Source organism: Leptodactylus fuscus, chromosome 2 (genome assembly GCF_031893055.1).
Source record: "Leptodactylus fuscus isolate aLepFus1 chromosome 2, aLepFus1.hap2, whole genome shotgun sequence".
Classification (NCBI taxonomy): Eukaryota; Metazoa; Chordata; class Amphibia; order Anura; family Leptodactylidae; genus Leptodactylus; species Leptodactylus fuscus.
This window is the reverse complement of record NC_134266.1, coordinates 420,892-446,046: the sequence shown is the minus strand read 5'-3', so window position 1 is coordinate 446,046 and position 25,155 is coordinate 420,892. Positions and strand designations below refer to the sequence as shown.

The 25,155-nt window shown below is 43.6% G+C and overlaps 1 protein-coding gene across 4 annotated transcripts in view; it reads left to right on the top strand.

Moving 5' to 3' along the window:
- Nucleotides 1-24,608, top strand: part of LOC142194252 (nectin-3-like protein) — a 36,822-nt gene extending 12,214 nt beyond the window's left edge. Inside the window, exons 4-9 of one of the 4 annotated variants that reach the window (XM_075263269.1) lie at nucleotides 1,718-1,823; nucleotides 7,852-8,012; nucleotides 10,680-10,770; nucleotides 11,222-11,284; nucleotides 20,501-20,566; nucleotides 24,554-24,608. In XM_075263269.1, the coding sequence (XP_075119370.1) occupies nucleotides 1,718-1,823; nucleotides 7,852-8,012; nucleotides 10,680-10,770; nucleotides 11,222-11,284; nucleotides 20,501-20,566; nucleotide 24,554 (488 nt within the window). In that variant the 3' untranslated portion in view covers nucleotides 24,555-24,608. Of the gene's footprint in view, nucleotides 1-1,717; nucleotides 1,824-7,851; nucleotides 8,013-10,679; nucleotides 10,771-11,221; nucleotides 11,285-14,433; nucleotides 15,524-20,500; nucleotides 20,567-24,553 lie in introns of those variants that run through there. The other 3 variants (XM_075263268.1, XM_075263271.1, XM_075263270.1) reach the window with 3 other exon arrangements.
- Nucleotides 24,609-25,155: the final 547 nt, after the last annotated feature.

Sequence of the window (25,155 nt, the reverse complement as noted above, 5' to 3'; positions counted from 1 at the left end):
ACACCAGCTCATAGGACACATAATACACTGATATACACCGGCTCATAGGACACCTAATACACTAATATACCGTCTCATAATACACATGACGTAATACATGGGCTCATCAGCTGCAGAATGGAGACAGCCAAACTGACAGCGCCAATATACTGCAGATATTACATCAGGCTATTGCACTTCTAGGATCAGAATAGAATATTCCGGAACGATAGATCGATTACTGCTAAAAATACCTCAGCCTAGGGACCCAATGACTGATCTATTCTTAGGTGTCATCGCTCTATTGTGCCATATCTATCCCGGGCGTATACTGTGCCGCCTGGTACCTGTGCATTGTGATACGTGCAGTGTATGGGCTGGGTCAGTCGCCCTCTCCTGCGGATATATTACTATATTACATATTACTATGGTGCTGTATTACACGTCTAGTCTCCATCCATTATAGGCTTCTGCTCTGGCTTCTTGTTATGACCCGGTCTTCACAGTCTCAGTCTGTCTGGTTCAGGTGTGGAGTGACTCAATGGCGTTTGGCACATGAATCTTCTGATGCGCTGCAGGAGAACGTTCACACTGGGCAGGGAGTCCCTGCGGTAGCCTCATGCGATGCGTCACGCTAAAGCGCTGCGGGAACAATCACGGCGTGAACACATCATGGTTCTTGCCACAGCGCTTTGAATAGAAAGTTCAGAGTTTTCCTCCGCAGACTTTCTGTTACGATTATATCCATGCGAAAGCCGCCGGCGATTCAGTAGATATAATTGACATGCTGTGATTTTTTTTCGCAAAAATCCCATCCACTTTCCAAGTACTGTAAAACGCCATGATTTGTCCCGTGGCGTTTCCACGGTGGCCAAATCGCGGCGTTTCTGGCCCGTGGGGCCCCGGCCTAAATAGCAGAGGCCCATAATTCCTTAGGATTTTCTACATAGCCTTTCAATGACCTTCATTGCACATGAGAAACTCGAGCTAAAATGCCATGAAAACTCTACAGAAAACTCATGTGAATTTCCACAGCACAAAACTGAAAAAACGCGATGAAAAACGCATTTTTTACGCTGCCTTTTTTTGCTGCGTTTGCGCCCAGTGGGGCCTTAGCCTTAGTGTGTCTTTGCCTCTGATGTGATTAAGTGTTGAGGACTCATTGCAGGCTGGGGGCATTTCTTCTTACTTTCTTATTACTCCTGCTCCTGGCTATATAACCTCCGCTTTGGATGCTGTCAGGTGCCGGTCTTACCATTGCCACTGGTTCCGGAAGTGGTCTGACTGCCAGAAATCGCTGCTTTCATCTGTGTCTGTGGGTCAGTGCCTTAGGGTGTCTTTGCCTCTTAAGGGGTTAACAATCCTACATTCATTATAGGGTTCTGGTCCGGGGTTGTGTCCATTTTGGGATGTTGGAATATAGACTTTTTGTGATTCTGTCTTGTCTTACATCAATCCTATATTAATGGGTGGGGCATACGGCTTCTCCGTTTCAAAATTTGGCCCTCGTGATGTATAGACAGTATTATTAGTGAAGCCGGTTATGTATATACACATCATGCAGACATATACTGATATTTATTTGATGTTATATAACTTACCCCCTCCTTGTGTAAGGACAGGGAGAGACCCCCCAATATTGGGTGTGCCCAGTAATGGGGTTGGTGTGTACTACAGACATAGAACGTGGTGATAATAGATGAATGTTGTCTCTCTTACGATTATCTTTGTCATTTAGTTCCACCTTCGAAGGTTCGCATTGAAGTACTTAAAAATGGAGACAACGCCCTACAGCTTGTGTGCAAGTCTGAAGCCAACCCAAGACCCAAATACACCTGGAAGAGGTAGGTAGAGAGAGGGACGCGATAATACTGTCATGTATAAGAAATCAACATAATATAAAACTCCAAATGAATCCATAAAACTTCTCAAATATGAAAATCCAGAAGACAAAGATCTGATAAGAGTCTGACAAAGTCTGTACAGCAGATACTACAGATACGGGTCAGGTAGGGGTCGGCTAGGAATGGGGCTAGAGTAGAATTTCCCAAAGTTGAATACCACCAAAATAGTGCAAATGCAGGACAAACGTGGAAAAATCACACCACAATGAGATACATTGACTCTGCGGGCCTTCCGTTCCACTACCCAATACAGTATACAGTATGGGACAGTAGAGTCTTCAGGAGGAAGGGACTCCGAGCGTCATAGATCACCACGATGCAAGGAGTCCTGGTCTCCATGCCATATGGAAACTGGGAAATGTGATCAATATATGGTCCAGATTTTGCACACCATATTTGCCCATGTACATGGCGCCTTATTGTTAATGGTCTCTTCTAACAAGTCTCTCCAAAAGTTTAGAACACCTTAAAGGGTGGGGGCTCTGGATGAAAGTCATCTCTTCCCAGAACAGCAATAAATGGAGGCCCAACATAAATCTAAGGATTGTCCCAACACGCCTAACAATTGCATGGCCATATACAACTCTGTGTTATAAAGTTTCATTACGACACAAGGTCGTGTGGGTTGGCCACGGCTTCATACAATGTTATGGTTTGGTGTGGTCATGAGTATCTTGGCTCCAGGAAGGTTTACAGCCCCTTTCATCCCACCGGGGTGGAACGTTCTGCTTAACCTTTCCATTGTTTGATCCCAAGGAAACTATTGTGTACGGGCCAAAAACTCTTCTTTTGAACTTAGCTGGTGCCGGAATTTACAATTCGCCTGAAAGATATTCTTGTGAGCAAGGGGGTACATACCACCGAAGCAGACCATACCACTGCTATGGGGCCTTGGTGGCCAAGAACCTTCACGACTGGGTGACAAGAACCTTCCTAAAGGAACTGCATTGCTGGCAAACAATAAGGATTGGCCCAGGTCTCATTGAAGTGGGTTGTAGGGGGAAACAAACACTTGGTCCTTGTAAGTTCGGAACCGTAATGAGGAAATTTATGAACTTCTTTCCCATGGGTGGCAGAGTCTTAAATTGTGATTCTATTATGTATTTCCAGTATATTCTAGACTCACATACTGTACTAGTATTTTGCCTTCTTCCAATCCGTTCCAAGAGTTGATGAGGACCGGGCCTCTCCCTTGGGTGTGGGGGACCCTACAGAGAATGTTTTTACGAGCGAGGGCGTGAAGGTTCAGACTCCAGGGTTGGACGCAAATGCTTATATGAAGCTGAGATGTCTTCTTGTGACACGACGGCCCATCCCATACAGTAGACTTATGGTGGATCATTATACTTTGTATGGGCAGACAGGGTTAAGGAATATTTACCGAGTATACCTCCCTCTTCGCTGATGGAGATGCAGAGGAAGCTCATGGACTGGTGACTCTTCTGGAGGAGGATATAGACCTCAAGGACTTCTTATCATCTCTGACTTGTAATGAGCACATTCTTTTCTATGATCCCTTCCCTTTAATACGTATCCCTGGGTTTTGCAATGTGTTTTTGGATGTGCAGATTGTATTGGTGAAACAGAATAAAACCTTTTGCTTGCTGTATACGAGCTGCGTGGCCAACGCATATATCTTATGAAGACGCCATTCAGGACTCAGACAATGCAACAACGGATGACTGCTTTTCTATTTTGGCGCGCTGCCATTTTGTCAATTTTCTGGTGATTTCTTAGGACTTCGGTTGAGGTCTTGGCGTTGCGCACGCGGTATTGTGGTCTCTATTTAGCCTTCGATGTTTCTGTCTTGCCTTTGGTGGACAAGTCTAGATATGTTATTAATAAGTTATGAAGACCCCTACATGGTGAGATACAGGTTAGCTACTTGTGTGCCCAGATGTAGAGTGGATGTAATTCTATTGTTTTGTAAGATCTTCAAATTTCAGAATTTCTTTCTCATGGGATTTGCTGCATTAGCTACAATTAGATATCACAGACCAGACTCTAAATATTACACCATGACCCTCCATGGTGGGAACTATATGGACTGGTGTGTACAGTGCAGGATAAGGAAGGAAGTCCTGTCCTTCACAGTTCATATTCAATATATATATATATATATATATATATATATATATATATACATATAGAGTGTGCTTCCACAACCAATATACCCCTCCATAAACTGTGCCAACTATAGTGTATCTACATAAATTGGTCCATTTGGAGCCAGTCAGAGTGCGCTTCCACTGTGCCAACCATAGGGTCTCCCCAAACAGTGTCAATTCAAGTTATCCCCAGAGTTGACAACCAGACTGTCTCCATAAACCATTCCAACCACATTAGGCCTCCATTATCTGTGCCAGCCATATTGTGCCCCATAACCCCTGTCAGAGTGATCCTCTTATGCCAACCAGTCTGTCTCCATAAACCATGCTCTCCACATTGGGCCTCCATTGACCTTGCCAACCTGATTGTGCCTTCACAAACCCTGCCAGGGACACTATCTCCATATACAGTTAGATCCAATCTGAATGATTCTCCATAAACCATGGCAGCAGAGCTGCGGCTTCCTCCATAGTGAATCTCCACGGGACGGGTGATGGACAGTTTGTGCCCTAAGGCTCAGTCCTCAATATTAATAACTAGAGATGAGCGAATAGTATTCGAAACACTAGTGTCGAATACCTCGCTCCATAGGATTGAATGGGAGCAGCCAGCGCACTGCCAGCGCTTAACCACTTCGCGATCGGCCGCTCCCATTCATTCCTATGGGAGCAGAGGTATTCGAATCTAGGATTCGAATAGTATTCACTCAACACTATTAATAACCTGGATAATCCCATTAATGGGGCTTTACCGTATATCCTTGAGGGTTTCCCAGGCAGGACATGCAAGGCCTAAAGCGTCCAGTGAAATAGAAAACATTGCAGATATTCCAGGTCACCTTCAGACTATGAATCAGATGTCACAGCTGAGATAACAGAGGGGTAACATTATTCACGTCACGGAGCGGAGCTGGAGTTTGTAAAGCAAACTGTCTGGCTTCACTTCATTGCTTGTTACAACAAAACTCAATGATTCGCATCCGATGGCGCTGAGGCGCTGACTAAAGGGATTGTTTCGCCAGACGATGATATACAGTCCTATGAAAAAGTTTGGGCACCCCTATTAATCTTAATCATTTTTAGTTCTAAATATTTTGGTGTTTGCAGCAGCCATTTCAGTTTGATATATCTAATAACTGATGGACACAGTAATATTTCAGGATTGAAATGAGGTTTATTGTACTAACAGAAAATGTGCAATATGCATTAAACCAAAATTTGACCGGTGCAAAAGTATGGGCACCTCAACAGAAAAGTGACATTAATATTTAGTACATCCTCCTTTTGCAAAGATAACAGCCTCTAGTCGCTTCCTGTAGCTTTTAATCAGTTCCTGGATCCTGGATAAAGGTATTTTGGACCATTTCTTTCTACAAAACAATTCAAGTTCAGTTCAGTTTGATGGTGGCCGAGCATGGACAGCCCGCTCTCAAATGATCTGAAAACAAAGATTGTTCAACATAGTTGTTCAGGGGAAGGATACAAAAAGTTGTCTCAGAGATTTAACCTGTCAGTTTCCACTGTGAGGAACATAGTAAGGAAATGGAAGACCACAGGGACAGTTCTTGTTAAGCCCAGAAGTGGCAGGCCAAGAAAAATATCAGAAAGGCAGAGAAGAAGAATGGTGAGAACAGTCAAGGACAATCCACAGACCACCTCCAAAGAGCTGCAGCATCATCTTGCTGCAGATGGTGTCACTGTGCATCGGTCAACTATACAGCGCACTTTGCACAAGGAGAAGCTGTATGGGAGAGTGATGAGAAAGAAGCCGTTTCGGCACGTACGCCACAAATAGAGTTGCCTGAGGTATGAAAAAGCACATTTGGACAAGGCAGCTTCATTTTGGAAACAAAGATTGAGTTGTTTGGTTATAAAAAAAGGCGTTATGCATGGCGTCCAAAAAGAAACAGCATTCCAAGAAAAACACTTGCTACCCACTGTAAAATTTGGTGGAGGTTCCATCATGCTTTGGGGCTGTGTGGCCAATGCCGGCATCGGGAATCTTGTTAAAGTTGAGGGTCGCATGGATTCCACTCAGTATCAGCAGATTCTTGAGAATAATGTTCAAGAATCAGTGACGAAGTTGAAGTTACGCCGGGGATGGATATTTCAGCAAGACAATGATCCAAAACACCGCTCCAAATCCTCAGGCATTCATGCAGAGGAACAATTACAATGTTCTGGAATGGCCATCCCAGTCCCCAGACCTGAATATCATTGAACATCTGTGGGATGATTTGAAGCGGGCTGTCCATGCTCGGCGACCATCTAACTTAACTGAACTTGAATTGTTTGTCCAAAATACCTTTATCCAGGATCCAGGAACTGATTAAAAGCTACAGGAAGCGACTAGAGGCTGTTATCTTTGCAAAAGGAGGATCTACTAAATATTAATGTCACTTTTCTGTTGAGGTGCCCATACTTTTGCACCGGTCAAATTTTGGTTTAATGCATATTGCACATTTTCTGTTAGTACAATAAACCTCATTTCAATCCTGAAATATTACTGTGTCCATCAGTTATTAGATATATCAAACTGAAATGGCTGTTATAAACACCAAAATATTTAGAACTAAAAATGATTAAGATTAATAGGGGTGCCCAAACTTTTTCATAGGACTGTATTACCTGATTCACATTTTAATTTTAAACAAAACTTTTAAATACATTTATTGACTTTTTTATGTGACTTTCCATCCGGGCCTGAAGTATTTTACTTTACACTGCCCACTAAAGTAGCCACAATAGGCCGTTAGTTTCTGCTTTCTAAAGATCCCATTTCAGCTTTGCTGTACAGATCGAGTCACGTGAGCAGAGTCTTCTCATTATCATTAGATGGATGGGGATTGTATCAGTAATTGCAGCTTGTACTGTTGTAACCCTAAATAAGGCAGATACATGGTATACACTAGACAAATAAGACGGGACATACAGCCCGTCACTCACTGGCCTCTAGGAAGACCAATCCCCATCACTTCCTGGTAGGGAGGAGCAAACCAGATTGAAACGAGGCTGAAACATTTGGGGTTGGCCATCTACAAACCTCTAATATACTATGGGGTCTGAAGAGATAATAATCGGAGGTCAGAAGGTGCAGAACACTTATACTCACCTTCCCTCACCTCTCCAGGGCTCCCCTGCAACATCCAACACTTGGGTTCCTCCGTGGTTGTCTTCTGGTCTCTTGAGTGATATTACATGAGGTGTGGCGACCATGATGCTTGTGTTAACCACCATGACATTGGCATGCACCAACATGACTGCTGAAACCCAATCAAAGGCCTCAGTGGTCCGCTGGGGTGGGTGACATTACCCAGGAGGCTGAAAGACAACCCAAGATGGTCCCAAGGGAGCACTGGACTCCACCAGGGGGCCCAGGAGAGGTGAGGCAAGGTAAGTATAAGTGTTTATTATGATTCCGCACCAGCCCTGGGCTAGGGTGTAGCTATAGGGGGGTGCAGTGGTAGCAGTCTCTACAGGGCCCAGGACCCTGAGGGGGTCCATAAAGACTATTTGCAATGTATAATATATCATGATTCTAGGTAGCACAAGGTAGGTTGGGGCTCCATTACATATTTTGCATTGATGGCCCTGAGCTATAAGCAGAGGCCCCGGAGTATACTAAAAATCTTGCAAATATTCATGAAACAAATCTTGCAAGGTTCACCCATCTCTACTTCCTGGAGATTGTAAAACTCTCTTTCAAGTGCTCCTTATCCATTGCCATAAAGCGCACACACCCTGCCGCACTGTCTAAGAGATAATACAGCAAGTGTAAGATTCCAATTCCAGAATGAGGTGTAATAATCGCACATTACGCACAGGATACCTCATCTCATGATTTGTTGTATTTGTTACAGGGTCGACTCAGGAGAGAGTAAAGTTATTCCAGTGGATATGGCCCAGGAGACATCGGGGACTCTCAACTTTACCGGTGCATACGACGATGGGTTATACATCTGCGAAGCCACAAACTCCATGGGAATAAACCAAGGATATATCTACATGTACCCAACAAAAGGTAAGTTGTTACTTATTGTACAGTAATACTCGGCCATGGGTAATGGGATAAGTTGTAACACCCTACATGGACCCTGGTGGTGACATATGCCGAGGGTGAACACATTTTGCACATATGTATCTTGACTATAACACTGACCACCCCCAGTATTGGACTGGCCCACCAGAAGAAGATTACCAGAAGATCCTCCGGTGGGTCCAGACTCTGGCATAGTAATGGTTCCAACAAAAACACCAAATTTGTAGGGTATCATGGTCTATTTCCAAGTGGTAGTTGCAGGGGGTGCAGAATTATTTTATCTTGTGGGCCCAATAAACCTGTAAGGTTCAGAGTTGGAAGTTTAACTACATGACGGATGCGCAGCTAAGGTATAAGGGGCCCGTGTGATGACAAGGTTGTGGGTGTCCGTCTTAATGCCAGCCTTAGGGTCGTCTTCTTATTAGAGGTTTTACTACTTAGTGGACAATTTTCCTCTCTACTATTCTCTCCTCTACAGGCCCTTGAATCTTGTTTCTACTTGAGATATTCCCTGGTCATCGCAGCCTTCTGCAGTAACTTTCCAGATCTTCCATAAAAATATTCAGTCTAGTCATTGTAGCCTTTACTAGTAATCCATCTATAATATATTGTGTTCTTATAGTGTGTATATATATATACTGCTTGTAGCCTGCTTGCGATATGACTGACATTTTTGCATTTGCTATAAGGAATGTTGACTTGTGATTTATTTGCTTTAGGCCACAGGCCAAGGTCCATAGGAAGGCCTATAACTAAGAGGTCTTGTGGATTGTACAGAGATTAAATAGCGAGGCCTTGAAGAAAAACAGGCCTGTTGTTTAGACCTTGAAATGCTTCTAATAATTAAGAACCTGTCAGGCTGCCGGGACCACTAGACCCCCATGAGCTGGAGTTTAGAGTCTCCACATCTCTATCCTAACCCCGCTGGCCACAGGTATCTATAGCAGTCAAAGATTAAGGCTCCTTTTGTCCGCTGAGGGATTCCAGCGCATGCGCATTGCTACAGTGATACTGAGGTCAGTACAAGTCATGTACTAGCAGTGCAGAGTAGGGCCAGTGAGGTGAACTGACCTGTGCTTCACTGCATGTCATGCGCATGCGCCGGATTCCCTCAGCTGACCCATCCATTAGACACTGAGACCTTCAGCCTTTGACTTCTATGGCTACTGGTGGCGAGTGACGGTTACAGATGTTTGAGACTCCCTGATGGCAAATGAATAGAATTTTAGCTTAACAAACCTTGTTTGGTGGCTGAAAGACAGAATTTTAATGGGAATTAAGCCCCTCAAGCATTCCCTGTACATATACAGAGGGTGTGGGGGCTCCATTCACTGTCTAGAGGTGGTGGTTGAAGGCTCCATTCACTGTCTAGAGGTGGTGGTGAAGGCTCCATTCACTGTCTAGAGGTGGTGGTGAAGGCTCCATTCACTGTCTAGAGGTGGTGGTGAAGGCTCCATTCACTGTCTAGAGGTGGTGGTTGAAGGCTCCATTCACTGTCTAGAGGTGGTGGTTGAAGGCTCCATTCACTGTCTAGAGGTGGTGGTTGAAGGCTCCATTCACTGTCTAGAGGTGGTGGTTGAAGGCTCCATTCACTGTCTAGAGGTGGTGGTGAAGGCTCCATTCACTGTCTAGAGGTGGTGGTTGAAGGCTCCATTCACTGTCTAGAGGTGGTGGTGAAGGCTCCATTCACTGTCTAGAGGTGGTGGTTGAAGGCTCCATTCACTGTCTAGAGGTGGTGGTTGAAGGCTCCATTCACTGTCTAGAGGTGGTGGTTGAAGACTCCATTCACTGTCTAGAGGTGGTGGTTGAAGGCTCCATTCACTGTCTAGAGGTGGTGGTGAAGGCTCCATTCACTGTCTAGAGGTGGTGGTGAAGGCTCCATTCACTGTCTAGAGGTGGTGGTTGAAGGCTCCATTCACTGTCTAGAGGTGGTGGTTGGGGCTCCACTCAATGTCTAGAGGTGGTGGTTGGGGCTCCATTCACTGTCTAGAGGTGGTGGTTGGGGCTCCACTCACTGTCTAGAGGTGGTGGTGAAGGCTCCATTCACTGTCTAGAGGTGGTGGTGAAGGCTCCATTCACTGTCTAGAGGTGGTGGTTGGGGCTCCATTCACTGTCTAGAGGTGGTGGTGAAGGCTCCATTCACTGTCTAGAGGTGGTGGTGAAGGCTCCATTCACTGTCTAGAATATACAACATGCAGAGCCCATGTAATTGGGCGCTTTAAGGCTTCAGGTACGTAGGCCGCCATATTTTTAAGCTGTCTTTGGCAGTGTCTGTCACCTCCAGTGCACTATGGATGGGCCAGGTGGTATATATCTGCTGTCAGTATTCCTCGGGTGACATTGTGTAGGTGTACAGTGGCACCCACAAATACCAGCCCAACAGAGGCCAGAAGGAGCCTCTTTGGCCACCATCAAGTGTCGCAGGCTCTATGGAGACGTCTGATATATGTCCTGGGAGCTTTCCTGGTTCGTTTGGTGAACAAAAAGTGCACAACAATGTGGGAAAGTCGTCTTAAAACAGGGAATACATGTCTTACACTATGGTCCTATCCTCTGCATGTGCTGCTGTATACAGTAGGGTCGCTGCATCGTGTCTTGTGCATTGTCCCAGTTTCTTTTCAGTGATGTTGGTTTTCTTCCATATTTTAGGTTCCTCTCGCCAGCGTTTTGGACTGATAATAAGCTTAAGCCTTATGATTTTTTTTGTGATCCTGATTGTCTCTTATATAATCCTATCCAGGTAGGTGTTATGGACATTACTATAGGACTTATCAATCTTCTTTACTATTTTATTATACTTTTGTGTTCCTGTCACTTACACTGCAAGGTATGAATAAGAGAAATACAAAAACATTCCAAAAACATTCAACCCGAGCCCCTCATGTGGTGGACCCTTCATCCAAATTGAGTCAATGTTGGAGCCGACAATCTCTTCTGACTAGCAGGTTCCCTTGACTATAAGCCGATTGCATAATGCCCCCCTGCTGGGACCCCCGGGAATAGGTTTATACCCCTATGTGGTCTAAAGGGACTGCAGAGTAACAGTGGTCAATGGGTAGCCAACCCCAAAAACTTAATGAAATGAAATTCATAGAAAAATCAGTCTCATCCCTAGTTGTTACCTACTGGAACTAAATGAAAGAGAACGACTCAAAGACTCATCCTTACAAATGGTTTGTTATTTTTTTCAGGCTTCCTAAAAGAAGAGAAGAAAGTTCCATTATGAAGGAAGGTATTATCCAAGACCATGAAAAGTGAGTAAATGATTCTTTAAAAAAATTATTTTGGAGCACCAAGAGGTTTATATATATAGAGTACAAGTACAATAATCACATATCTGTATGGGGAGGGGGAGGACCCTGTCCCCAAGGGATTGCAATCTAGAAGGTTATAGAGGAGGGTATAATCTACCCATGGGGTCATAGAGGTTGTAGACATTCCAAAAAAGAGAGAGGGGTCTTAAATTTGCATTTGAATGTTTAATGTTGAAGGAAGGTCTGATGTGATGGGGTAGCGAATTCTAGACTATTGGGGAAGCACGGGAGAAATCATGGAGAAGATCACGTGTGGCAGTACGAAAAAGAAGGGCTTGTGGGGTGGGGGGTTATGTTGGTGGAGGTATCGGGAGATTAGATCAAAGATGTATTTAGGGGACAGGTTGTGGATGGATTGAATAAGGTGGGCAAAGAGTAAGGATTGGCGGGGGGGAGGAGAAATGAAAGGAGAGATGGAGTAACCAAGAAGCAGTGTTGGTGGATTGGAGGGACACAAAAGCATCAGATGGGAGAACACAGAGAAGGATATTGGATTGAGATCACGAGGGCATGCCCTAATATTTTTGCAGACTTGATGGAACAGCAGATACAAGAGATGGTTTTGAGGTGGAGGTGGCCAGAAGTAGTAAGGACTTGGGTATATAGATCTGGGTGTATCCACAGTTATGTTTTACAAAAATACAGCCAATTGTTGAAAGAAACCTAAGAAAACGATGAATTGGACTTTGGTTGGAACATTTCCCAGAACTCTGTGCCCAAAATATTCAGCCGAACACTCCCTGACCCTTATAAGACAGGAACAGTCCGTACGAGACTTGCAGTTATGACATCTTGGGTTTGATTGCAACCATGGACAACATCTTCTTACAGTTTGTTCTTGCTGTGTTTTCAGGGGTCTCCTCCCAGACTCCAAAAATATACTGGCAGGATAAATGGTTTCTTACAGTCCTATGAAAAAGTTTGGGCACCCCTATTAATCTTAATCATTTTTAGTTCTAAATATTTTGGTATTTGCAACAGCCATTTCAGTTTGATATATCTAATAACTGATGGACACAGTAATATTTCAGGATTGAAATGAGGTTTATTGTACTAACAGAAAATGTGCAATATGCATTAAACCAAAATGTGACCGGTGCAAAAGTATGGGCACCTCAACAGAAAAGTGACATTAATATTTAGTACATCCTCCTTTTGCAAAGATAACAGCCTCTAGTCGCTTCCTGTAGCTTTTAATCAGTTCCTGGATCCTGGATGAAGGTATTTTGGACAAACAATTCAAGTTCAGTTAAGTTAGATGGTCGCCGAGCATGGACAGCCCGCTTCAAATCATCCCACAGATGTTCAATGATATTCAGGTCTGGGGACTGGGATGGCCATTCCAGAACATTGTAATTGTTCCTCTGCATGAATGCCTGAGGATTTGGAGCGGTGTTTTGGATCATTGTCTTGCTGAAATATCCATCCCCGGCGTAACTTCAACTTCGTCACCGATTCTTGAACATTATTCTCAAGAATCTGCTGATACTGAGTGGAATCCATGCGACCCTCAACTTTACCAAGATTCCCGATGCCGGCATTGGCCACACAGCCCCAAAGCATGATGGAACCTCCACCAAATTTTACAGTGGGTAGCATGTGTTTTTCTTGGAATGCTGTTTCTTTTTGGACGCCGTGCATAACGCCTTTTTTTATAACCAAACAACTCAATTTTTGTTTCCAAAATGAAGCTGCCTTGTCCAAATGTGTTTTTTCATACCTCAGGCAACTCTATTTGTGGCGTACGTGCAGAAACGGCTTCTTTCTCATCACTCTCCCATACAGCTTCTCCTTGTGCAAAGTGCGCTATATTGTTACCGATGCACAGTGACACCATCTGCAGCAAGATGATGCTGCAGCTCTTTGGAGGTGTCTGTGGATTGTCCTTGACTGTTCTCACCATTCTTCTTCTCTGCCTTTCTGATATTTTTCTTGGCCTGCCACTTCTGGGCTTAACAAGAACTGTCCCTGTGGTCTTCCATTTCCTTACTATGTTCCTCACAGTGGAAACTGACAGGTTAAATCTCTGAGACAACGTTTTGTATCCTTCCCCTGAACAACTATGTTGAACAATCTTTGTTTTCAGATCATTTGAGAGCGGTCTGTCCATGTTCGGCGACCATCAAACTTAACTGAACTTGAATTGTTTTGTAGAAAGAAATGGTCCAAAATACCTTCATCCAGGATCCAGGAACTGATTAAAAGTTACAGGAAGCGACTAGAGGCTGTTATCTTTGCAAAAGGAGGATGTACTAAATATTAATGTCACTTTTCTGTTGAGGTGCCCATATTTTTGCACCGGTCAAATTTTGGTTTAATGCATATTGCGCATTTTCTGTTAGTACAATAAACCTCATTTCAATCCTGAAATATTACTGTGTCCATCAGTTATTAGATATATCAAACTGAAATGGCTGCTGCAAACACCAAAATATTTAGAACTAAAAATGATTAAGATTAATAGGGGTGCCCAAACTTTTTCATAGGACTGTATATAATTGACCCTCTAGTGAGGACCTGAGACAGGGAAATGACATTGAAAGCCCCAATGGGAAGAGAAACTGGTGATGGCAATCTCTGTGGAATATTTAGCCACCAATAACACGGGATACAGGGATGTAACTAGCATCGAAACGGCTCCAGACCACATTCAGGAAAGGAAAAAACCTGGCCTATGACATATGGAGGCCTCCCAACTCAATGATAGATGTTGTAGGAAACAGGGATTGGGCATATTGGATTTCAAGACTGTGGTCGCAGTCCACCTTTTTATTCTTAACTGGCGCCACCATCAGCATTAGGCAACACATTACAGGCTTAATATATGATGGCAGTTCTCTATACCAATCCTTTCCACGTAGACTTCTAGGATTGTGGGATCACCGGGAATTTTCACTTCACACGTCCAGCTTGCCTTGGCTGTCATCTTTGCCCACCTAATAGTAATTTGGACCACGCTATAGTTTGAGTGGCCACCAAGGATCTAAGACTCCCCGGAGGCCCAAGTTTTCTTAAATGGTAATTGGTAATTCATATGATTATCCGCCTTTGACATAGATTGACAAAGCCTCTCATCGGCCTATCCACAGATGCAATGCAACACCAAGCAACGTCCAAAGCCCATGTCCATCTCTCCTGTTGGACATAAATGGAGACCAAAGGAATGGAATACTAGAGCTTATCAAGATAAGGAAGGATGGATCCAATGTAGAGAAGGTATAGAAGGAAAGAGAAAAATGTTCTGGGCGCATGAAGAAGAGGAAGAGAGAAGAGATAACGGGAACAACAAGAGGAAGGACGGGCTGAAGATCCTCCAGCCAGAAGGTGCTCCTGAAAGTGCAGCAGTTGAGGGGAAGCCAGAAATAGGGCATTTCCTCAGGGTACAGGAGCAGGTGAGCACCGAACTCCTCACCTCTGGGCAAGGGCAACCCAAAGTGCAAAGCTTTGTCTCCATTCTCATTCGTTTAGGATTTTATGCAAAATTCATAACAGCTTTGACAAACTGATCAGTGTCGGGGTAAGTCATGTTTTTATGGTTATGTAACTCATCCTGCAAGAGCATTAGGGGCGGCCTAAAAGCCACATACAACTGTGACAAAGACAGAGGGTGATATTGACAGTCATGGTTAAATAGGTGGCATTGGGCAACGAATCCAGAGCAGAGCCGGAGCACTTGCGGCCTTCTATAGACACACCCAGGCCCCGCCTCTGGTGCACTTGCCAGCTGATTTGCAAATCCATATCGAATTTGATTACCTCTGTATTGCTTCATCTGTTTGTGACCACAAGGGTCTTGTTCTGCTCTCATTGAAGGCCCCGGCACGGCACTATCATTAGTTTGGAAGGTGCGGTTTTGGAATGATGTAAATCAATACAACGCAATGTTCCTTGTTTTCAAACGTTGTCATTGCCTTGTATTCATGGATGAATCTTTAGGGGTTCGCCCATCCTTAGTCTATGGCTCCATTTCTAACGTCAGTTTTTCGGAAATGTACTCTTTCCATTAGTTTGTTAATGAAGGGTTAACTACAAGAGATCCTTAATAATGGACAATTGGCCAGAAAATGGATAAAAACACGAGACACCTTGAAATGGACATTAATGGAGGGTTCCATCTTCTCTTTTACATTCTGTTTTATATTTGTGCACTTGAGGACTTCTTTAGAAGCCTTGGAGATGCCGGAAGGGAATTCCATGAATCAGTAACAACTGTCCTGATTATCGGACCCTCCTCCTATTGATGGATCTCCTCCACTTGTCGTAAACCTTCCCCCACTGTTCCTCTTGTGTATCGTGTTACGTCAGATCACTCTCACTTTTTTATGATTTGTATCTACTTGCTGGAATGTTTTGCTCTGTGTCAGAGGAACCACATCCAATGTTGGCGTGGCCACAGGATTGCGGCAGTGATGGCGAGTTAGGAAGCGTAACATCTTTGTGATGAGTTGGACACAGGAATGCCGCGTGGGAGTTGTCGCTTTGTTGTCGGCAAATCCTGCTGACATATTTCTCCGCTATGAGTACACCTGGAAAACTCATCTCATAAGTTATCAAGGCAACACTTTGGAATTTGGAGGGCAAGACTGGGCAGAGTTGTTTTGTTCAGTCTTCAAGGAACCTTTCAGCAAGTATTGGGAATAGTGATCTGCCAGCACGTCCTTATGCCCTGGTGGTTTGGTGGCCCAAAACTGCCGATACCAGAGAAAAAGACAAACTTATAAATTATAGCAAACTCAGAGGCAGTGGGGGTGGGTGTAAAACAAAAAAGTCATACTCACCTGTCCTCAGCGCTTGGTTGTACAGGCCTGGTGCTCATACCCTTCCTTGCCGGGGCTCGACAGACTGGTTTACACGACCGCTAAGGCCTTGGAGTTCACCGGTAAGAACCCAGTGACGTATGTGAGTGGGGTGAGGTCCCAACCCAGTGACCTCTGGTTTTTAGTGGCCAGGTGAGCCTGTCAGGTGAGTCCTGGCACAGAAGGGGACAGGGACTACAATGGAGCACCAGGGATAGGGGAGTGACTTTTTTGTATACCAAAATACCATTGCTCCAGAGTTTGCTACTATTCCTGGAAAATTCCGGTTCAAGACCATGACATTTTTCATTTTTGTTTTCTCTTTAGTTCCAAAACGTAACTTTTTTATTTTCCCATTCTCGGTGTTGGCTTATTTTTTGTGGGACAAATTATACATCTGAGTGGCAGCATTTACTATTCTGTACAATGTCATGGGAAACTGGGAAAAAAAATCGCAGTATGGTTTTATTTGGGGGAAAAAAATGCAGATGATCTATTTTTCTACTTTTTGTTAAAATCTTTGAACAAATCTAAAATGTTGTTACTTTGTGACACCGGTAACTTGTTTCTAGTTCTGCTTACAGGACTGTGTGTGGTGTCTTTTTTTGCAAGACGAGATGTATTTTTTAGTGGTCTAGTAGTGGATAATGTGCGACGTTCTCATCGCTTTTTGTTAAATCTTTTTTGCTGGTCATCAGAGATTTGGCCATTTTGATTGGCTTTACCACTGTAATAGTGGGGATGTGAGGATACCCAATGTATTAGTTTATTTATTATCTATATGTGATCCAGGGGCGATTAGAGTTTTTATATTTTTATGTGTTTTTTTATATTTGAAAACTTTTTTAAAATATTCATTTGTTTATTTTTTTAGCCCCCAAGGGGACTTGAGCTTGCAATCGTTGCATTGCTAATGCCATAGACTGCAATGTTACAGTATTGAAGTCTATGGTAAAATCCTTGTGTTACTATTGAGTCCTGCCACAGGTAGGTCAGAGAAGTCCTATAGCATTGGCAGGCCCTGGGCGGTATCAGAAGGCTCCCGACTGCCATAGCAATGGAACGGCTCCAATGATCTCCCTGAGAGAGCTGATCCATGACCAGACAGGAGACTGAAACTGAATGTAACATCTCAGATCCCATGCTGCCATTCAATTCTTCAATGTCAGAGTCAGTACATCGTGGGTCACTGCGCATGCGCTGCACATTGAGCACATAGGAAGTGAATCCAGGAGCACTGAGCTCCACTTCATCAGTGGGATCAATGGAACCTAACACAGAGAATGTACAAAGTTACTGCAGCCCTTCTTCATTTCATCCTCATCTTTCTTCTTTTTTATTCACCTGTACAATATGAGAAATATATAAAGAAACTTTCCTGTGTCTCACTAGAAGACAACTGGCTGCAGCAGGAGCCTCCCCCTTTAATAGGACAAACAAAAATAAAATGAAGCCCCACCCACCCACCAGGACCTGCTATCACCTCCATCACCTCCAGCACGCCTTTGTTGACAGTAAGAATATCACAGGTTTTTGGAGCTTTTTGGCACAGGGTGATCCAGGGACTTAGTCAGTGGCGTAACTAGGAATGGCGGGGCCCCGTGGCGAACTTTTGACATGGGGCCCCCCCCGACACCGAAGATCTCGACTGAGTCCCTCCTACGCATTCCTGCGCGCTCTATTATGTCCCATAGTGGCCCCTGCACACAGTATTATGTTCCATAGTGGCCCCTGCACACAGTATTATCCCCCATAGTGGCCCCTGCACACAGTATTATACCCAATAGTGGCTCCTGCACACAGTATTATGCCCAATAGTGGCCCCTGCACACAGTATTATACCCAATAGTGGCCCCTGCACACAGTATTATCCCCCATAGTGGCCCCTGCACACAGTATTATACCCAATAGTGGCTCCTGCACACAGTATTATGTCCCATAGTGGCCCCTGCACACAGTATTATACCCAATAGTGGCCCCTGCACACAGTATTATGTCCCATAGTGGCCCCTACAGGACTAAATACTGTCACGTCACCCGCTGACCGCTATACCAGGACAAATTGTGGATAAAAAATCTGGTCATGTGCATTACAATTTAGTAACTCCATGTGCCTCATATTAATAGCAGTTAACCCCATCATCTCCCTCACATTAACCCCTGTGTGCCTCACCATAATTGTTACTGATATATGAGAGACATGGAGGTAATAATAAAGTATCTTCATTATTATTACCTCCATGTCTCTCACATATCAGTAACTCTTATGGTGAGGCACACAGGGGTTAATGTGAGGGAGATGATGGGGTTAACTGCTATTAATATGAGGCACATGGAGTTACTAAAACACAAGTAATCACCCCATATGCCTGACATTAATAAGTAACCCCAGTACGTACCTGTGTAGCTTTAGTTTCACTTTCCTTCTTCCTTTCTTCCTCCAGTGCAGACGGCAGGAGCTCGGCAGGGATAAGCCCCGCCTCCTACTCTCATTGGTGGGCAGAGGACAGCAGAGAAAGGGAGGGGGGAGAGAGGGTGAGCGTCCTGCAGCGCTGACAGGAGCCAGAGCTGCAGCTCCTGTGTCTCAGCCATTGCTGCAGCTTCGGGGCCCCCTGTTGGTGGAAAGTATTCCACCAACAGGGGGCCCCGATCATTATACTCGGGGGTCCGAAAAGACCTCCGAGAATAATGATAGCAGCGGTAGCAGCTGTCACCGGGCCCCTGATGTCCCGGGCCCTGTGGCAGCTGCTACCGCTGCTATGGTGGTAGTTACGCCACTGGACTTAGTCCAATTGTCATATCTGGAGTTAGAAATGATTATTTTTCCCCGATTGGGGTTTTTCACCTTCCTCTGGGTTAATTTGATAGATTTATAAGCTGCACTTGAAGGTCTTGTGTCTTTATCCAGCCTTATCTACTATGCACCTGTCCTGTAACAGTCTCTACTCCTCTGATTCCAGCACGGTTGGGATTTTTTTCTCTAGCCCCCACCGTTCCTGAGCAATCATTTCTGCTATTTGCAGCACATTTAAGCTTTCTATTGTCAGGTGGGCAGTCCCAGACTATCTACTCTAGAGAAGGACCGCCCACCTGACAGCAGAGAGTATTGTTGTGCTGAAAACAACAGAAATGATTGCTCAGGAACGGTGGGGACTAGAGAATAAACTCCAACTGTGTTTGAATCAGAGGAGCGGCGACTACAGAAGGAAGCAAAGACTTGGAGATGGTGGAGGAGGTGACAGGTCCTTATAGATGAAACTGATCATCCGGAGATTAACCCCTTTGTTCTCTGTAGGGTCATGCGTATCAGGATTATATGCTTGATATTTTTCTTCAGGCTTTAGATGAGTAAATTATTAGTATTATTATTATTAGTAAACGATGAGTATTATCGGCCTTTCTGTAATATATTGGCTGTTTTATCTATTTATTAACCTGTCTGTACGATGATGTCAAACTCATAGGTCAAAAGGAAAACGCTGCATTTATATACATGGGTGCTTTTATAGCAATAAAGTTATGTATCATTGATGTGTCAATAACGTTATGTATCACTGATGATGTGTCAATAAAGTTATGTATCATTGATGAAGTGTCAATAAAGTTATGTATCATTGATGTGTCAATAACGTTATGTATCACTGATGATGTGTCAATAAAGTTATGTATCATTGATGAAGTGTCAATAAAGTTATGTATCATCGATGTGTCAATAACGTTATGTATCACTGATGATGTGTCAATAAAGTTATGTATCATTGATGAAGTGTCAATAAAGTTATACATCATTGAAGAAGTGTCAATAAAGTTATGTATCATTGATGATGTGTCAATAAAGTTATGTATCAGGGCAACACGGTGGCCTAGTGGTTAGCACTGCAGCCTTGCAACACTGGAGTCCTGTGGACTCCTGAAGACGAGTATTAAAGGGGTTGTCTTATTGGAGACATCTTTCTGTAAGAAGCCGCCGCTGAGAGTATGAGATCTGCTTCTTGTACCATCAGAGACCGCAGGAGAGGTGCAGTGTTATATGGAGGCCACTGAGATGTATGCAAAAAGTAGCAAAAAGCGCAGGGCACTCACCAAGCAACGGGTTCTTTAACAGCAGAAGACTTTATTTCATCTTTTTAAAAACATCCAGTGCATAGGGACAGAGCAGATGGTGTAACAAAGAGAGCAAGCGACGAACATGTCATGTAGTGAGAACTTCATCAGGCTGAACTGATTAAATGTTTTATTCTAAACTAAATACCCCCCCCCCCCCCCCGACCCCAATATCCCATCTGATCACTGAGGAGTAGAATGTAATAGAGGAGAAGGAAGATTATTATAATTTATTCATAAATGTATTTATTTATAGGCAAAGAAAAGAAAGGACTAAAGAACATGAAGAAAGTGAAGTACAAGTCATGGAAGGATCTGAATGGTAAGGACATTGTATATACAGTCCTATGAAAAAGTTTGGGCACCCCTATTAATCTTAATCATTTTTAGCTCTAAATATTTTGGTGTTTGCAGCAGCCATTTCAGTTTGATATATCTAATAACTGATGGACACAGTAATATTTCAGGATTGAAATGAGGTTTATTGTACTAACAGAAAATGTGCAATATGCATTAAACCAAAATTTGACCGGTGCAAAAGTATGGGCACCTCAACAGAAAAGTGACATTAATATTTAGTAGATCCTCCTTTTGCAAAGATAACAGCCTCTAGTCGCTTCCTGTAGCTTTTAATCAGTTCCTGGATGAAGGGATTTTGGACCATTCCTCTTTACAAAACAATTCAAGTTCAGTTAAGTTTGATGGTCGCCGAGCATGGACAGCCCGCTCTCAAATGATCTGAAAACAAAGCTTGTTCAACATAGTTGTTCAGGGGAAGGATACAAAACGTTGTCTCAGAGATTTAACCTGTCAGTTTCCACTGTGAGGAACATAGTAAGGAAATGGAAGAGCACAGGGACAGTTCTTGTTAAGCCCAGAAGTGGCAGGCCAAGAAAAATATCAGAAAGGCAGAGAAGAAGAATGGTGAGAACAGTCAAGGACAATCCACAGACACCTCCAAAGAGCTGCAGCATCATCTTGCTGCAGATGGTGTCACTGTGCATCGGTCAACTATACAGCGCACTTTGCACAAGGAGAAGCTGTATGGGAGAGTGATGAGAAAGAAGCCGTTTCTGCACGTACGCCACAAATAGAGTTGCCTGAGGTATGAAAAAGCACATTTGGACAAGCCAGCTTCATTTTGGAAGAAGGTCCTGTGGACTGATGAAACAAAGATTGAGTTGTTTGGTCATACAAAAAGGCGTTATGCATGGTGTCCAAAAAAAACAGCATTCCAAGAAAAACACTTGCTACCCACTGTAAAATTTGGTGGAGGTTCCATCATGCTTTGGGGCTGTTTGGCCAATGCCGGCACCGGGAATCTTGTTAAAGTTGAGGGTCGCATGGATTCCACTCAGTATCAGCAGATTCTTGAGAATAATGTTCAAGAATCAGTGACGAAGTTGAAGTTACGCCGGGGATGGATATTTCAGCAAGACAATGATCCAAAACACCGCTCCAAATCCTCAGGCATTCATGCAGAGGAACAATTACAATGTTCTGGAATGGCCATCCCAGTCCCCAGACCTGAATATCATTGAACATCTGTGGGATGATTTGAAGCGGGCTGTCCATGCTCGGCCACCATCTAACTTAACTGAACTTGAATTGTTTTGTAAAGAGGAATGGTCCAGAATCCCTTCATCCAGGATCCAGGAACTGATTAAAAGCTACAGGAAGCGACTAGAGGCTGTTATCTTTGCAAAAGGAGGATCTACTAAATATTACTGGCACTTTTCTGTTGAGGTGCCCATACTTTTGCACAGGTCAAATTTTGGTTTAATGCATATTGCACATTTTCTGTTAGTACAATAAACCTCATTTCAATCCTGAAATATTACTGTGTCCATCAGTTATTAGATATATCAAACTGAAATGGCTGCTGCAAACACCAAAATATTTAGAACTAAAAATGATTAAGATTAATAGGGGTGCCCAAACTTTTTCATAGGACTGTATGTATACACTCCAGAGCTGCGCTCACTATTCTGCTGGTGCAGTCACTGTGTACATACATTACATTACTTATCCTGTATTATACTCCAGAGCTGCGCTCACTATTCTGCTGGTGCAGTCGCTGTGTACATACATTACATTACTTATCCTGTATTATACTCCAGAGCTGCGCTCACTATTCTGCTGGTGCAGTCACTGTGTACATACATTACATTACTTATCCTGTATTATACTCCAGAGCTGCGCTCACTATTCTGCTGGTACAGTCACTGTGTACATACATTACATTACTTATCCTGTATTATACTCCAGAGCTGCACTCACTATTCTGCTGGTACAGTCACTGTGTACATACATTACTTATCCTGTATTATACTCCAGAGCTGCGCTCACTATTCTGCTGGTGCAGTCGCTGTGTACATACATTACATTACTTATCCTGTATTATACTCCAGAGCTGCACTCACTATTCTGCTGGTACAGTCACTGTGTACATACATTACTTATCCTGTATTATACTCCAGAGCTGCGCTCACTATTCTGCTGGTGCAGTCACTGTGTACATACATTACATTACTTATCCTGTATTATACTCCAGAGCTGTGCTCACTATTCTGCTGGTACAGTCGCTGTGTACATACATTACATTACTTATCCTGTATTATACTCCAGAGCTGCACTCACTATTCTGCTGGTGCAGTCACTGTGTACATATATTACATTACTTATCCTGTATTATACTCCAGAGCTGCGCTCACTATTCTGCTGGTGCAGTCACTGTGTACATACATTACATTACTTATCCTGTATTATACTCCAGAGCTGCGCTCACTATTCTGCTGGTACAGTCACTGTGTACATACATTACATTACTTATCCTGTATTATACTCCAGAGCTGTGCTCACTATTCTGCTGGTACAGTCACTGTGTACATACATTACTTATCCTGTATTATACTCCAGAGCTGCGCTCACTATTCTGCTGGTGCAGTCGCTGTGTACATACATTACATTACTTATCCTGTATTATACTCCAGAGCTGCGCTCACTATTCTGCTGGTGCAGTCGCTGTGTACATACATTACATTACTTATCCTGTATTATACTCCAGAGCTGCGCTCACTATTCTGCTGGTACAGTCACTGTGTACATACATTACATTACTTATCCTGTATTATACTCCAGAGCTGCGCTCACTATTCTGCTGGTACAGTCACTGTGTACATACATTACATTACTTATCCTGTATTATACTCCAGAGCTGCACTCACTATTCTGCTGGTACAGTCACTGTGTACATACATTACTTATCCTGTATTATACTCCAGAGCTGCGCTCACTATTCTGCTGGTGCAGTCGCTGTGTACATACATTACATTACTTATCCTGTATTATACTCCAGAGCTGCGCTCACTATTCTGCTGGTACAGTCGCTGTGTACATACATTACATTACTTATCCTGTATTATACTCCAGAGCTGCGCTCACTATTCTGCTGGTACAGTCACTGTGTACATACATTACATTACTTATCCTGTGTTATACCCCAGAGCTGCGCTCACTATTCTGCTGGTACAGTCACTGTGTACATACATTACATTACTTATCCTGTATTATACTCCAGAGCTGCGCTCACTATTCTGCTGGTACAGTCACTGTGTACATACATTACATTACTTATCCTGTATTATACTCCAGAGCTGCACTCACTATTCTGCTGGTACAGTCACTGTGTACATACATTACTTATCCTGTATTATACTCCAGAGCTGCGCTCACTATTCTGCTGGTGCAGTCGCTGTGTACATACATTACATTACTTATCCTGTATTATACTCCAGAGCTGTGCTCACTATTCTGCTGGTACAGTCGCTGTGTACATACATTACATTACTTATCCTGTATTATACTCCAGAGCTGTGCTCACTATTCTGCTGGTACAGTCACTGTGTACATACATTACATTACTTATCCTGTATTATACTCCAGAGCTGCGCTCACTATTCTGCTGGTACAGTCACTGTGTACATACATTACTTATCCTGTATTATACTCCAGAGCTGCGCTCACTATTCTGCTGGTGCAGTCACTGTGTACATACATTACATTACTTATCCTGTATTATACTCCAGAGCTGCGCTCACTATTCTGCTGGTACAGTCACTGCGTACATACATTACATTACTTATCCTGTATTATACTCCAGACTGCGCTCACTATTCTGCTGGTGCAGTCACTGTGTACATACATTACATTACTTATCCTGTATTATACTCCAGAGCTGCGCTCACTATTCTGCTTGTATTTCAATGTATTTTCTATAATTCTAATATTATGCATTTCTTCCTTGCAGATTCTGACCTGTACAGACTTGTAGATGTGACAGATCTCCATGACTAGATGCCCCTGTGGGGCTGTTACTCCCGGGACTTGTAGTCCTCCTACTACTACTACTGGTGACTTATGGGGCAGTAGCGCCCCCGGCACGTGGCTCTGATATGATTGCTATCTCTACACGCATGTTAGTGACGCCCCTGCTTAAAGGTGACGCCATTGTTGCGTCTTTGCCATGGAGACAATCCTCACCAGTCCTTGGGATCTGAAGTCGCAGAGCTTACAATCTGGACGCTCCGAATATTATTATGGCCAAGTTAGAATGGCCAATTTTTGGAGCCTTCCCCTTCAGGTACCGGGGACTTGTAGTTTGCTCACAATACTTGTGGGGTCGCCGCTCGATGTTTTTTAGGTATTTACCTATTTATTTAATTTATTTCCAGTTGCTTATAGAGCTGCGGCCTATTCAGTGGCGCAGTACAGTGGCTTCAGGGTCCACTGGGGCCAATGACACAGGACACCAATGAGCCCATCTGGATGTTTTTGGAGGAATCCCGGGAACCAGAGGAAACCCAAACAAGGGGAGAACATGCAAACTCCATGCAGAGGACATCCATGGTC